Source organism: Gigantopelta aegis, chromosome 15 (genome assembly GCF_016097555.1).
Source record: "Gigantopelta aegis isolate Gae_Host chromosome 15, Gae_host_genome, whole genome shotgun sequence".
Lineage (NCBI taxonomy): Eukaryota > Metazoa > Mollusca > Gastropoda > Neomphalida > Peltospiridae > Gigantopelta > Gigantopelta aegis.
Window position 1 is genome coordinate 12,813,896 of NC_054713.1, and position 13,868 is coordinate 12,827,763.

General features: G+C 39.2%; 1 protein-coding gene across 1 annotated transcript; it reads right to left on the reverse strand.

The window, feature by feature from the left end:
* Positions 1 to 144: 144 nt before the first annotated feature.
* Positions 145 to 11,651, reverse strand: LOC121390367. Its single transcript, XM_041522163.1, has 4 exons — positions 11,559 to 11,651; positions 9,057 to 9,067; positions 1,043 to 1,698; positions 145 to 320 (listed from the first exon to the last, which is right to left on the reverse strand). The coding sequence occupies exons 1-4, from the start codon at positions 11,649 to 11,651 to the stop codon at positions 145 to 147; spliced, it is 936 nt and encodes a 311-aa protein (XP_041378097.1).
* Between the last annotated feature and the right edge of the window lie 2,217 nt (positions 11,652 to 13,868).

Here is a 13,868-nt window from a genome sequence, read left to right on the forward strand (position 1 = left end):
CAACTTTAACTGAGGATGACATAGAAGACGTGCCATCATAACCTTGTCCTCGGAGATTTTGAAAATCAAACCCATTGTCACGCAATGATTTCAGAATTGCATCAGCAATTGCATTGCCTGTCGTACGCTCTAACTGAACAAAATCTACGACACATCAGCAATCTCAGCTTCTTCAGGTTCACCACCAACGAGAAACCTCAAGCACACTGACAAAACCTCCTTGTTGGTCGTTGTGTCCGTCACCTCATCAGCAATTACAGAAAAATACTTGGAATGTTTCGCTTCAGTTAACTCGACAGTGATTTTATTTCTCAAATACTCTGCGATAATATTTATGATCTCATTCTGTATTGTCTTGGATGTGTAATGCTCATTTTTTTTCCCGTTGAGAAGATGTTCCTTCAGTATTGGATCACGTGTGGCCAAAAGTGTTAGCGTTACTAGGAAATTGCCTGTATTGCTACATGTACTTGACATGTCATCTCTATGACCACGAAAGGCAATATTTTGTTTTCCACAAAATATTACCGCTTCAATGATACTTTTCAGGATATGAATATTTGTTTTGTACGTCTCTTTCTTTTTTCATTTAGCAAAGCATCAACATGACGACCTGGATTTTTTATTGATTGCACGAACTCTGAATATTCAATGACAGCATTTTTGTAATATTCTAGTTGCCCATGTGTATCTAGGATGCCTTGTTTTCCTTTTGCTTTCTGTAGACTTGTGAATGGTCTATTAACAAGAACTGCATTCACTAATCTTGAGTTTTCTGGAGGAAATAACACGCAATATTTACAATATCCACCAGCATCTGACGGACTGTAAACCAACCATGTGTATTGCTTTAACCACGACGATTGAAATTTTAATGTTTTGGAATTACCACTGCGTCCCTTCTTCACTGTCTGTTCACAAAAATGTTTATAATTTGATGCAGGCTTAAAGTGATTTTCGATGTATTTTAGTTTTTCATCAGCACTTATTCTTGACAATGTTACACGTTTGTTGACTATATCTGCAACGTCATACGTTGCACCTGATGGACTATCAGTACCATTTTTAGCATTATCAATACAAGATTCAGATTGTTCAATATCTGTCTCTATAGAAACCGTCCCGTTGTTAGCATTATCAATACAGGATTCAGATAGTTCAACATCTGTCTCTATGGAAACCTTCCTGCTGTTAGCATTATCAATACAAGATTCAGATTGATCAACATCTGTCTCTATGGAAACAGTCCCGCTGTTAGCATTATCAATACAGGATTCAGATAGTTCAACATCTGTTTCTGTGGAAACCGTCCCGCTGTTAGCATTATCAATACAGGATTCAGATTGATCAACATCTGTCTCTGTGGAAACCTTTCCGCTGTTAGCATTATCAATACAGGATTCAGATTGATCAACATCTGTCTCTGTGGAAACCTTCCCGCTGTTAGCATTATCAATACAGGATTCAGATTGATCAACATCTGTCTCTGTGGTAACCGTCCCGCTGTTAGCATTATCAATACAGGATTCAGATTGATCAACATCTGTCTCTGTGGAAACCTTCCCGCTGTTAGCATTATCAATACAGGATTCAGATTGATCAACATCTGTCTCTGTGGTAACCGTACAGCTACTTGCATTTTTAACCGATGATTGAGCTACTTGCTGGTTGATAAGATCAGTACAGGAGGCACTTGGACTGAAAATTATTTTTAAAAACAAGATAATAAAAGTAGGTCTTGACGTCCTGCTATTAAATATATTCGGCTAACACTGGAATGATTGCTCTCCTAACACGCCTGTTTTAGACAACACAAAATGTATACCACGATTTAATTAGCGTAGTTCATACCTCTAGATTGCACACACTACACCACCCAGGCAGCTTGGGTGTTACTTTATGTTGCTTGCTAGTACTAGTAGGCCCTTAAATATATTTTTTAAGAATTACCCCTCTCCATCCCATTTTTATTTAACAATAAAATGTCTGACAAAACAAACGTTTTTCAAAGTCCTCAATCTTTCCTCAATATAATAAATTAATTTGCATTGTAAATTCGATTACATTATCTCCTTCCTAACATTTAACACCATCTGACAAATGCAAAACACAAACACAATTTTAACTTTAATAAACTTGCAAATCTTGTCTATCGATAGTGTACATCTCATCTCAGGTTAACGTGTAATTGCCATTTTTCGAGGCTGATACTACTGGTATTACATTGTATTAAGCTGTACAACTAACATGTTACATCACTGTTCTGAAAATAGTAAAATACAGTTCAGGGATTTAAAAACACCATTGCCCGACTCCCGTGACAAGTGTAATACGACTTATACTTACCTATAAAATGTTTACAGTACATGGACGATTATAAAAATATTTTGGTATTACACCAGAAAGTTTTTAATTAAGAAAACTATAAATAGGTGGAACACACAAACACTATTTGTAACTTTTCTTGCACTATATTTTTTTAAGACGGATGATTTGAAAAAATTGGTAGTGACGAGGTTTTTCTAAACTGTTTCATTCGAAAATTTATTATTTACGAAACAAAATATGAAAAATGCCGTTATTGAATTTGAATATTGATAACTACATGTTTTTGGGGTTTTTTACCATTTGCGGACGTTAATGTTAGTTTTATTGTTCCAAATATCAGCTTTACCGTCTTCGTTTTGTGTCGCATGTAAAACTCAATTTGCGACAGAAAAACAAATATTAAAATGGTAAAATACAACATATTAAATTTTGGTTACTTAATATAATATGATACTTATAATACATTGGTATACCAGTAATGTAATGTATAACTGTATATATATTATGCATGTACCTGCATTATTCATGTATTTACAAAGAAATTTCTTTGATGGGCAAGTGAAAAACTAGTTCGGGCAAACAACAATACAAATCATACTTGCCCTTGAAAGGTGAGTTTTAAAATAATTTTTCAACCCCTGATATACTAGTCTAGTAAATGTACGGGACATTCATCTGATCAATGTAGTGTTTGGGGTTAAGAACACTGTTTTTGTTGAAAGTGTATATGTTATGACACTTGCATTTAATATTTTGAATATTTGTTGAAAGTGTATATGTTATGACACTTGCATTTAATATTTTGAATATTTAATAGTATTTAACAATACAGTTTTAAAAGGATAAATTTATTTAATGATACAGTTGAAAGTAACTTAAAAATTTCATTGTTATTTTTTAAATTTCGGTATTCATTTTATTTTATTTTTTTGAATAGTATAAATTACATCTGCGATTTAAAACCTGATTATTTTGTTTCAAAAACAAGCACATGCGTAATTCGACATGGCAATTACCGGAACGAAATAGAAATAATATAGAACAGTGTTATAAGGCTTTTACGTGATTCAGATGGGTGCACGTCTATGGGTGGGGGTGGGGGGGGGGGGGGCTTGTTTGTTTTGTTTTTGGTGGGAGTGTTTGTTTTAGCTATAACGGCATTTCAATGTATCAGTTGGTGAAAGCGGTGTTCGCGTGTTACAGCCTGGAAATGTTTGGTCCGAACATCCATTATTAAATGTTGAATAATGTAAACAGCGCATATTTGTAATGCCGTTTTAGCCATACATTTAATTTTTGCTTCTGTTTAAGCCATAGATTTTAGTGCCGTTTGAGCAAACGTTTGAGCAAACGTTTGGCTCCGTTTTGTCTAATTTGGTTATTTGTTTCGTTTTGGGACGTTTTGGCACGGTTCCGTTTGAGCTATAACCCATTTCCGGAATGTCGCGCTTGCGCAGTTTGGAATCCCAAGTAGTCTGTTGGTAATACGGCCTCAGATTACAGTTATCTTCTCATTTGGTTGTCCGGAAATTTGACCGCGCAAGTATTCTGCTGTTTGACTGTGATTATTTCATGGCAGACAGCTATGAAGTGGCAACTGTTTGACTGAAGTGACAGGGGATAGCATGTAGTTTGTAAACATGTGTAACTTGCTGACATTGAAGACTTGTTTGTGGTAATTCCGGCCCATGCAAAAGTAGTGCTTTTTGTGTAAAATGGGTGTACTCCGGCCTGGTTTAGAGGGTGTGTCTGTTTAAACCGATATGCTGGGAGAAAGAGCTGGACAACAGGGGTTGTTCTTTTCAGGGTATGTGTCCCCCATGCAGGCAAAGGTACATACAAAACTTCACGGGCCTGCTGATATTAATAAAAATGTTATAGCCACTAAGACTATATAGAAACATGTAACGTATTGTTGTGTATTTCGTCATCAATCTGAACCGTTTGATTGAATGGTTTGGAATTCTGATATGATTGACGCAGATTCATTGTAAAATAATAAAATAAATAAATAACAGTCGGTCAGCAAAACCCCCCAGATCGCCTGTCTGACTGGTAGTTGCTTTTTTTTAACTCGTCCGTCGGAATTTTTACTCGCATTTAGCGAGCGGGCGAGTACTTTCTGCACCCCTGGTTTGTTATTCAGTGTGTTGTACAGAGTTCGGAAAAATATCCGCCCGGTCCCCCCTTCCCCTAACCCTAACCCTAGCCCTAACCCCAGCCATAATCCCAACCCTAACCCTAACCCTAACCCTAACCCTAACCCTAACTAAAAATAATAATGGAGGGGACCGGGCGGATATTATACCCAGAGTTCATCCAGCAAGGAAGAGCCATGTGTTGGTGCCGGGTGAGGATAGACTTATTTTTTTACTTGGCATACAGGGGTGGGAGTGGGGTGGGGTGGTTAAACTTTATGACACTCCGCCCTGCCGGATCCACTGCTAAAATGTAAATTTATTTAGGTATGATGCAGGCATCAAACACACTTCAATCAATAATGACGTAATGAAATACAAAAAGTTGAGAGGCACTTTAAATAAGTTTTTACAACTTATTTAAATTCCCTCTTCATTATCTTAATATAAACTCCAAAAGAAACGCGAATACGTAGATTGGAGGTTTTGAGTGCACTCATTGAAATACGTCCCAAAGTTCTTAAAATAATCGTTTCTATGAAAAACTTAAACAATTCGTAAAGATGAGATTTCATGTTATTGACATGTTAAAAATCGAGGTCGCATTGTCATTTGAAATGTCAAGGCCATGGCGCTTCTTCAATGGCGTCACATGCCACTCAAACATGTCCACTAATAGCGGGTGTGTCCGCCATTGCTGGCCATGACCGCCGCACACCTCCTACCCATGGAGAGGAAGAGGTTCCTGATGAAGGCCCTGGGCACGTTGTTGTAGGTGTCCACGACGGCCTGGCGGAGCTGCTGCTGTGTCACCACGGGAGCAGGGCGTTGGTTCATCATGCGCTGAACCTCGTCCCACAAGTGCTCGATGGGGTTCAGATCCGGGCTTAAAGCTGGCCAGTCCATTGTGATGATGTTGTGCTGTGCCAGGAATGCCTGGGTGGCCCGTGCCGTGTGTGGCCTGGCGTTGTCGTGCTGGTAAACCATCTGACGGTGACCCGCGAAAAAAGGCACCACCACAGGCGTGAGCACTTCGTCGATGTAGCGCTGTGCTGTGACGCCCCTGCCGCGTCCTCGGCCGTTGTTGTCGAAGATGACAGGTTGTACACGACGTCCCCAGGATATGGCACCCCACAGCATGACGGAAGGCCCTCCCCAACGGTCCCTCTCCATAACACACGCATCTGTGAAGCGCTCACCTCGACGCCTCCACACCCTCATACGACCGTCGGCCCTATCTAAGCAGTAGCGGCTTTCGTCGGAGAAGACGATGTTCTGCCACTGTCGGTTCCGCCACTGTCGATGCAGAACAGCCCAGTTGTGTCGTGCAAGGCGGTGTCGCTGTGTGAGACGTTGTCCAATGTACGGTCGACGACAGTTCAGATGGATGGCGATCAGACGACGTCGTACCGTGGTGTAGGAAACGGGGCGGTTGTGGGTTCCCACTGTCTGCCGGGCTGTTGTGGTGGCTGGTACGAACCGATCACGCATGTGAGTTCGGACGATGTAACGGTCCTGGCGCTGTGACGTCACTCTGGGACGGCCGCTACGTGGACGGTCGACGACGTTGTTGTTCTCTAGAAATCGGTCTATGAGACGGTAGATTGTCGAGACATGGACACCGAAAGCACGTGCAACCTGCCTGGCATCCATTCCGGCCTCCAAATTCCCCAAAGCTCTATGTCTGGAATCAGCGTTAAGTCGTGGCATCGTTGTATCGCTACTCGTAAAATGAGTTGAACATTGCTGTCTGGCGTTTCTTTTATACCCAGGCCTGGTAGTGTTTCACGTGCAATTCGCATCTTTCATGATCCACCCGTTTTGCATTCCAGATCGATTTTGGTCGTCAATTTCAGCACGTGCGTGACGTCACACTGTACTCGTTTTTTTCATGCGTTATGTGGAATTGGATACGCTGACAAGATGGCTATTGGTCAACTTAATCGATTTGTACATAGTTTATTCAAATGTGGGTTTTTTAATATTTTAAAATTTTCGCGTTTCTTTTGGAGTTAAGTATAGATACATGTGCATGCATCTCGATATTGTTTTACCAAACTACAGTTCTGTACTCGTTAAAAAATGTATTTACTAGATGTAACCTGTGCCAAGCATGGAAGAGTTTAAATGGTGTGTGATGACCGTACACTGGGATCCCCCCCCCCCCCCCCCCAATTGTTTTGTTTTTTTTACCACCGTGTATATACGCAATATTTTACACAATGTGTAAACAGTAGTGTACAGGACCTGAGCACAAAAAGATCCTTGCCAAGTGCGGAATCCGCGAAGTACAAAGAAGGTGGTTGGCAGTGCAGATCAAATTAGGAGAAGTGATCATAATGATCAAAAACTGTTAAAAAGGCCTTGCATATTATATTATAGATATATTATATTAGAGATAGTGGAAGTATGAATGTTTAAATATATTTTTTAATTTTATATTTGCTTGTTATGCCATAAATACCTGTGAGTTCACTAACTTTCCGTCCCCACCTTCACCCCATCCCCTGCCCACAATATATCCGTAAACTAATTTCCATCATTACAACAAAAACAAACTTACTATGCTCCGTCACATCCTTCTACAAAAATGTTTTTGTTTTTTTGTAAATAATTTCAGTTTTGTTTGACGTAAGAACAAGTGTTTGGGAATTGACAACAAAATACAATTTTTGTGTCCAATTTAAAAAACAATCGGCTCATAAATAAATAACTTGTAGTAAATTCCATAGCATGAAAAAAAGCATTCCTTGTGGGACGGACTATGGTTAAAATTGCCATGACTTAATTGTTTTTTCTTACTGCAATTTAAAACAATTGTAATCATGCTTATAAATTGTTTTGTGATAATATGGCGTTTTATTTTCAAATTGTCAGTGTGTTTTTGACCTGAATGAGTGTTCATTCTGTGAATTGACTAGTACAGTAATAAAATAGGAATTGAGGCACTGCAATTTAATATTTGTTGTCTTGTGATATGAGTACCATACTTGTTTGGGGCAGAGCCGTTTCCTCCCACCCCCAACACATTTTAAAAAGTGTCCTTTTCAGTTTGAAATTGCCCTTTTTATCTTGCTGCCCAGAGTATACCCATAGTCTCTGAGAAAACAATTGCATAAAATGTAGGAGTGTCACGATACACGTACCTAATGCTACATTTTGAGATTATTATGCGAGCCTGTATGTCGTAATGATTTTATGAAACGAGTGTCGGGGTCAGGGCCCCCCCCCCCCCCCCTCCCCCCATAATTTTGCGATAGTTATAATTTTATTATATATTAATTTTCATTTTTTTACGATCCCTCTCCAAACCTCCCCCAAAGTTCCCTTATCATTCCACCTCAATGGATTTTATGGATCTGCTACTGCTGTCGGTGGCCCATTGGCCTGTTTCTCGTTCCAGCCTGGGGCGGGACGTAGCTCAGTGGTACATTTGTCCGTCTGGGATCGATCCCTGTCGGTGGACCCATTGGACTGTTTCTCGTTCCAGCCAGGGGCGGGACGTAGCTCAGTGGTACAGCGGTCGGTCTGGGATCGATCCTCGTCGGTGGGCCCATTGGGCTATTTCTCGTCACAGCCAGTGCATCACGACTGGTGTATCAAAGGCCGTGGTATGTGCTATCCTGTCTGTGGGATGGTGCATATAAAAGATCCCTTGCTGCTAATCGGAAAGAGTAGCCCATGAAGTGGCGACAGCGGGTTTCCTCTCTCAATATCTGTGTGGTCTTTAACCATATGTCTGACGCCATATAACCGTAATTAAAATGTGTTGAGTGTGTCGTTAAATAAAACATTTCAATCTTTCTTTCTTTTGTTCCAACCTGTGCACCACAACTAGTATATCAAAATATGTGATATGTGCTTTCCTGTCTGTAGGATGTGCATATAAAACATCCCTTAGCAATTTGAAAGTAATGGAAAAATGTAGCGGGTTTCCTCTCTAAGACCAAAAAGGATATAACTTGTCAATAAGTACATTTCAGTACAAATTGATGTTGATAAATGGCTTTGGAATTAAAATAAGAATCCATACATTGTCAAAATATGAATCGATTCACAAGCAAGGGTATTGTATATTGTATCATCAGCCGTAGCATCGAGATGTATCTGTTTTAAATCGACAATACGAAGTAGTCAGACGTGCGTTCGTTTATTTTAGGTAGCAGAGAAGTAAATTGACCAGTGAGCGTCGTGTTGCCCACGAAGATAGTGCTTTTAAAATGCACCCCATTTTTTAATAAAATAATTTATGAGTTTGAAAATAGGTAAGAAATTGGATATTTGGCAGGAATTACACCTACATTTATGGTGCACAATTGTGTTGAACGAGATCTTACTTCCCATGAGTTATTTGTATATACCGAGTGAATACATGGTCGGGGTGGAGAGACTTCCTGGGGTGCCTCCAAAAATGAAAGATTATTTCCAGATTTAGGATGACATCACCCAGTTCAGATATTCTTGCTGCACAAAACAAGGACTGGCTATCATCACTACATGTGTGATTCACCTGGGAAAATTTTCTTTTTCTATTTTAATTTTTTTTTTATGTTAATATGTTTACTTGGTGGACAGTGTGTTATGATTTACTTCGCTGCTACCTGTAAAAAAGACCAGAACTGAACAGAAAACGAAGCACACACTTTCCGGTGCATCTAACTGTAGCGTTTCTGGTTTTCTGTCGATCTATCATTTCATATTTCCTTGATTATTATTTTTATTTGGTTCTGCTTCTTATTATTCTTCTTATTAATTATATTAATCTCTAATATTAACCTTACTAATAAGGGAATGTCAGGAACGTTACGTTGTGCATGTTATAAAGTATGGTATGAGACCAGTCTAATTTATAATATTGTGGTGGAAAATTACTCGGGGGTTGTCGGTAGGTTACGGGCTTCGTTATTATCTGGCCAATCGGGTTTAAGGGTATGAAAATCCGTGCAGATCGGGCCGAGGCATTATCCTTTACTTGGCTTTTGGGTTTCAAACAAGTAAGTTGTGTTTTGTTTTGTAGGATATTTTTTTTTTATTGAATTTGTGCTTGCTTCCAAATCATTAGAACGTATTTAAATATTATTATGGGTGGGGAAGAGATTAATTAATTAAATGGTTGTATTTGGCTAAAGGAAATTCCTTTCCCAACGATGACGCTAGCACATTTTGAGTGGGTTGGGAGTTTATCCGTCTAGGGCAGCGTGCAAAGGGGGCATGTGCCCTTCACTTTTCAGATATTTTGCTTTATAAAAGTGTGCCCCCCCCCCCCCTCCACGCTTTTTGGGATCTTCCAACGCCACTGGATACATATGACAAAATTATTTTATATGTATAACACATTGTATATGACATTCCTTATTATATATAGAAAATAAAAGATTTTTAAAAATAATAAGAGAAATATTATTTTTATTTTTTAATGTATTGTACTTAATTTAAAAATACAAAGTGCCAGTTGGTAGGATTCAGACCTACTGCACCAATTCGCTGTGAAATATTTACAGTAGCTATAGCTGAAGATTTACAGTACATAACATGGCAATAAAGTCAATGAGTCGCCCATAGTTGTTTTGATGATTTTTCCCCCAAAAAGTGGGCATTTAATCCCAGTTGAACACGCCAGTGCAACAGTATATACATGTATCCAGCAACTAATTTCTTTTTGGTTTGACCTAAGAAGAAAAGTAAAAATGTTTTGGAAATATTGGAAATAACAAAAACGACAAAACCAAAATGGCAGCCATAACGCTGTAAGCGTTTTCTTACTATATGTATTAGTTTTATATATTTCTGAACCAAATAATTTTTAAATTGCACACAAATATGGTAGCTTTTTTTTTCTTCTTTTTTTATGTCCAAAATACTTTTACTTTTCTTCTTATGTCAACCAAACAGAAATTATTTATAACAAGCATTTTGAGAGTACTGCTAAAGCAATACATGTCCGCTACCGGGCCCAACAATTTTTCGTATCTCCTGACTTCAAGGGCCATAACTCCGAAAAGTGGGTAAATCACCACGAAACTTTAACTTGATCTGTATAGCTGTATACAAATGATAAAGCTATAGACATTTCATCTTAATATCTCCAAGCATTGCAAAAGATCCAGATCCCCCCCCCCCCCCCCCCCCCCCCCCCCCAAGTTCAAGAGCCATAACTGTTAAAAATTGTCAAATCGCCATGAAAGTTAAACTTGATAAGTAACAGTACGTGATAAACGTATACTAAACATTTCAGCTTAATATGTAAAAGGTCTTCTGAAAAAAAAGTCCGGAAAACAAATGTTCACATCTCCTAAGTTTAAGGGGCATAATTGCGTCAGAAATGAGTAAATCGCCATGAAATTTCAAACTTGATCTGTAACAGTATGTGATAAACCTATACACAAAATTTCAGCTAAATATCTAAAGGTCTTCTGAAGAAAAGAGTATGGGAAACAAATTTTCACATCTCCTAAGTTCAAGGGTCATAACTCCGTCAAAAATGGGTAAATCGTCATGGAAGTCTTCATGTGTAACAGTACATGATGAAACTATACACAAAATGTCAGCTCAATATCTCGAAACCTGCAAAACAAAAATCAGGAAAACATGTGGGACAGACGCATGAACGGAGCTGAAACCTATAGTCCTCTCCCTTTGGACCGGTAGGGGACCAAAACACATTTTTCTAGGAGGATAGGACTGTTGTTATGGGTACTGTATTCATCGTCGGTGAAACACTGGGAACCATCTAACCACACACCTACGTCTAGTTGACCTTTTTGTTGGATTATGTACTGTACATATGCATACATATAGTTAGTGAAACAGTCTGGAAACCTAGTTGAACCTAGATGTCTAGTTGATTTTATGGTTGTTTTATGTACTCTGTGTAGTTACAGGCGCGGATGCAGGATTTCTTAAAGGGGGGGGGGGGGGAGGGGGTCCAGATGTGATGACTGATCTCTCCTTTTACACAGAACAGTTAATATAATCACGTTTCCCCTTAAAGGTTATGGTCGGTTTTCAAAAAAGGGGGGGGGGGGGGGGGGGGTGTTCCAGACCCCCCACTGGATCCTCTACTAAGTTAGTAAAACGAGACTGTAAACTTACTGTTGGTTTGTGTAGTGTAATTCCACAGTGAGACAGACCGGAAACCTGATCACACAGACTGGAAACCATCTGGTCACACAGACTGGAAAGCATTTGGTCACACACCTTTGTTTATCGTAAGCACATATAGTGAAACATACTAAAACCAATATAGCCATACACCTATGTCTGGTTGACTTTACTGTTGGGTTGTGGGCTGTATGTATACGTATAGACTGAAAGCTTTCTATACAGACACCAATGTTTGATTGACTATTTTTGGTTTGTGTATTGTAAGCATATTTAGTTTAACACACCTGAAATCATCTAGCACACACCTATGCCCAGTTGACTTTGTTGTTGGTATGTGTACTGTATGATACAGTCAGTGAATCAGACTGGAATCCATCTAGCCGACCAATTATGTCTAGTTGACTTTGTTGGTATGTGTACTGTATAGATACAGTCGGGGAACCAGACTGGAAACCATCTAGCCGACCAATTATGTCTAGTTGACTTTGTTGTTGGTATGTGTACTGTATGATACAGTCGGCGAACCAGACATGAAATCATCTAGCCAACCAATTATGTCTAGCTGACTTTGATGTTGGTATGTGTACTGTATCGATACAGTCTATGAACCAGACTGGAAACCATCTAGCTGACCAATTATGTCTTGTTGACTTTGTTGTCGGTATGTGTATGGATACAATCGGTGAATCAGACTGGAAACCATCTAGCTGACCACCTATGTCTAGTTGACGGTTGTTGGCATGTGTACTGTATGATACAGTCGGCGAACCAAACTGGAAACCATCTAGCTGACCACCTAACCAGACTGGAAACCATCTAGCCGACCAATTATGTATAGTTGACTTTGTTGTTGGTATATGTACTGTATAAATAGTATGTGAACCAGACTGGAAATCATCTAGCCGACTACATGTCTAGCGTACTTTGTTGTTGGTATGTGTACTGTATGGATACAGTCTAATCTAACTGATTACCTTTGTCGATTTGACGTATTTGTCGGTATGTGTTGTTACTGAGTCGCAGTATTCTTTAACATCCTATAACAAAACGTTCGCCTCCCCCCCCCCCCCCCCCCCCCCCCCCCCCCCAAAAAAAAAAAAAAAAAAAAAAAAAAAAAAAATCTTTGCGGCAGTTTACTGAATCTTGCAGTTCAGTACCTACAATTGTTCTTTGCTGTTTTGCATCTTCGGAAGGTGATAACTGATGACCTGCGAAGTGCAAACTTTGCACTCTTTAGCATTTTGGAACAGTCAAGATGGCTGACAATACATAGAACTGGCAGTATATCTGATACTTGAAATTACCTATCACAAAACTGATGCCTATGACTGGGTTTTAGGGTCAAAGAAGTCATTGTGAATTACTCCTAAGCAATGAAGACATTGCAACGTCATTTAAATCCAAGATGGCCGCCACTAAAGCAGCTATTGGTATATACGGAAATTGCAATTCATCGCATTTTACATCGTTAGTACGGTTTTTGAATTAGTGATAGACCTTTAGGGGACAAGGATCCAAGGGAGGGGACCAGTGGGACCTGTCCCTCCCCTAAAAAAGTAAAGTGCCCCTTCTTTTAAAGAACGTATTTACAATTTTCAATGAGGTGCCCTTTTCAGGGAGTTGCACCATGTACCCTTTTACCATTGGTCCCCTCCCTAAAATGCTTCCCAAGTCAGCTCTTGCTTATTGGCCACTATTGGCATGTCCCGTTAGAGGTCGTTATTTACAGATTAAATTAATTGTGTGTGTGTGCGTGCGTGCGTGCGCGTGTGGCGGCGATTTGCAAAACAAATTAATGTTGTTGCGGCGATTTACAAAATGCTCAGAATCTGTTAAAAGACAATTATTTGTGAATTACTGTAGTAATCTGTACAATGGCACATTATGGGTGAACTTTACACAGGATACCATGAAGGAACTTAAAGGGACATTCCTGAGTTTGCCGCAATTTTTAAGATGTTATCGACTAAAAGAGACTTTAAGGATTGTAATTACATATCAAATATATTTTTCTGCATAAAATATTAATGGCTGTAAACTTGTTTCTGATCGTTCTAATATTTGTACTTGTAGTGTTTAAGAAATTACGTTGTGTTTTTACTAGAAGCTAGTACTTTTTAGTTTTTACATCTGAGGATGATACAGCATCCGGAAATAACATGTATACTTCCGGGAAAGACAATAAACGTGTCGTGTGGTCGACAGTCTTAATGATTATGTCTAGCGACATAAATCCACATCATCGTCTGAAAACAACATCACAGTACTAGGTTAAAATTTCATTTTATTTCCTAATAT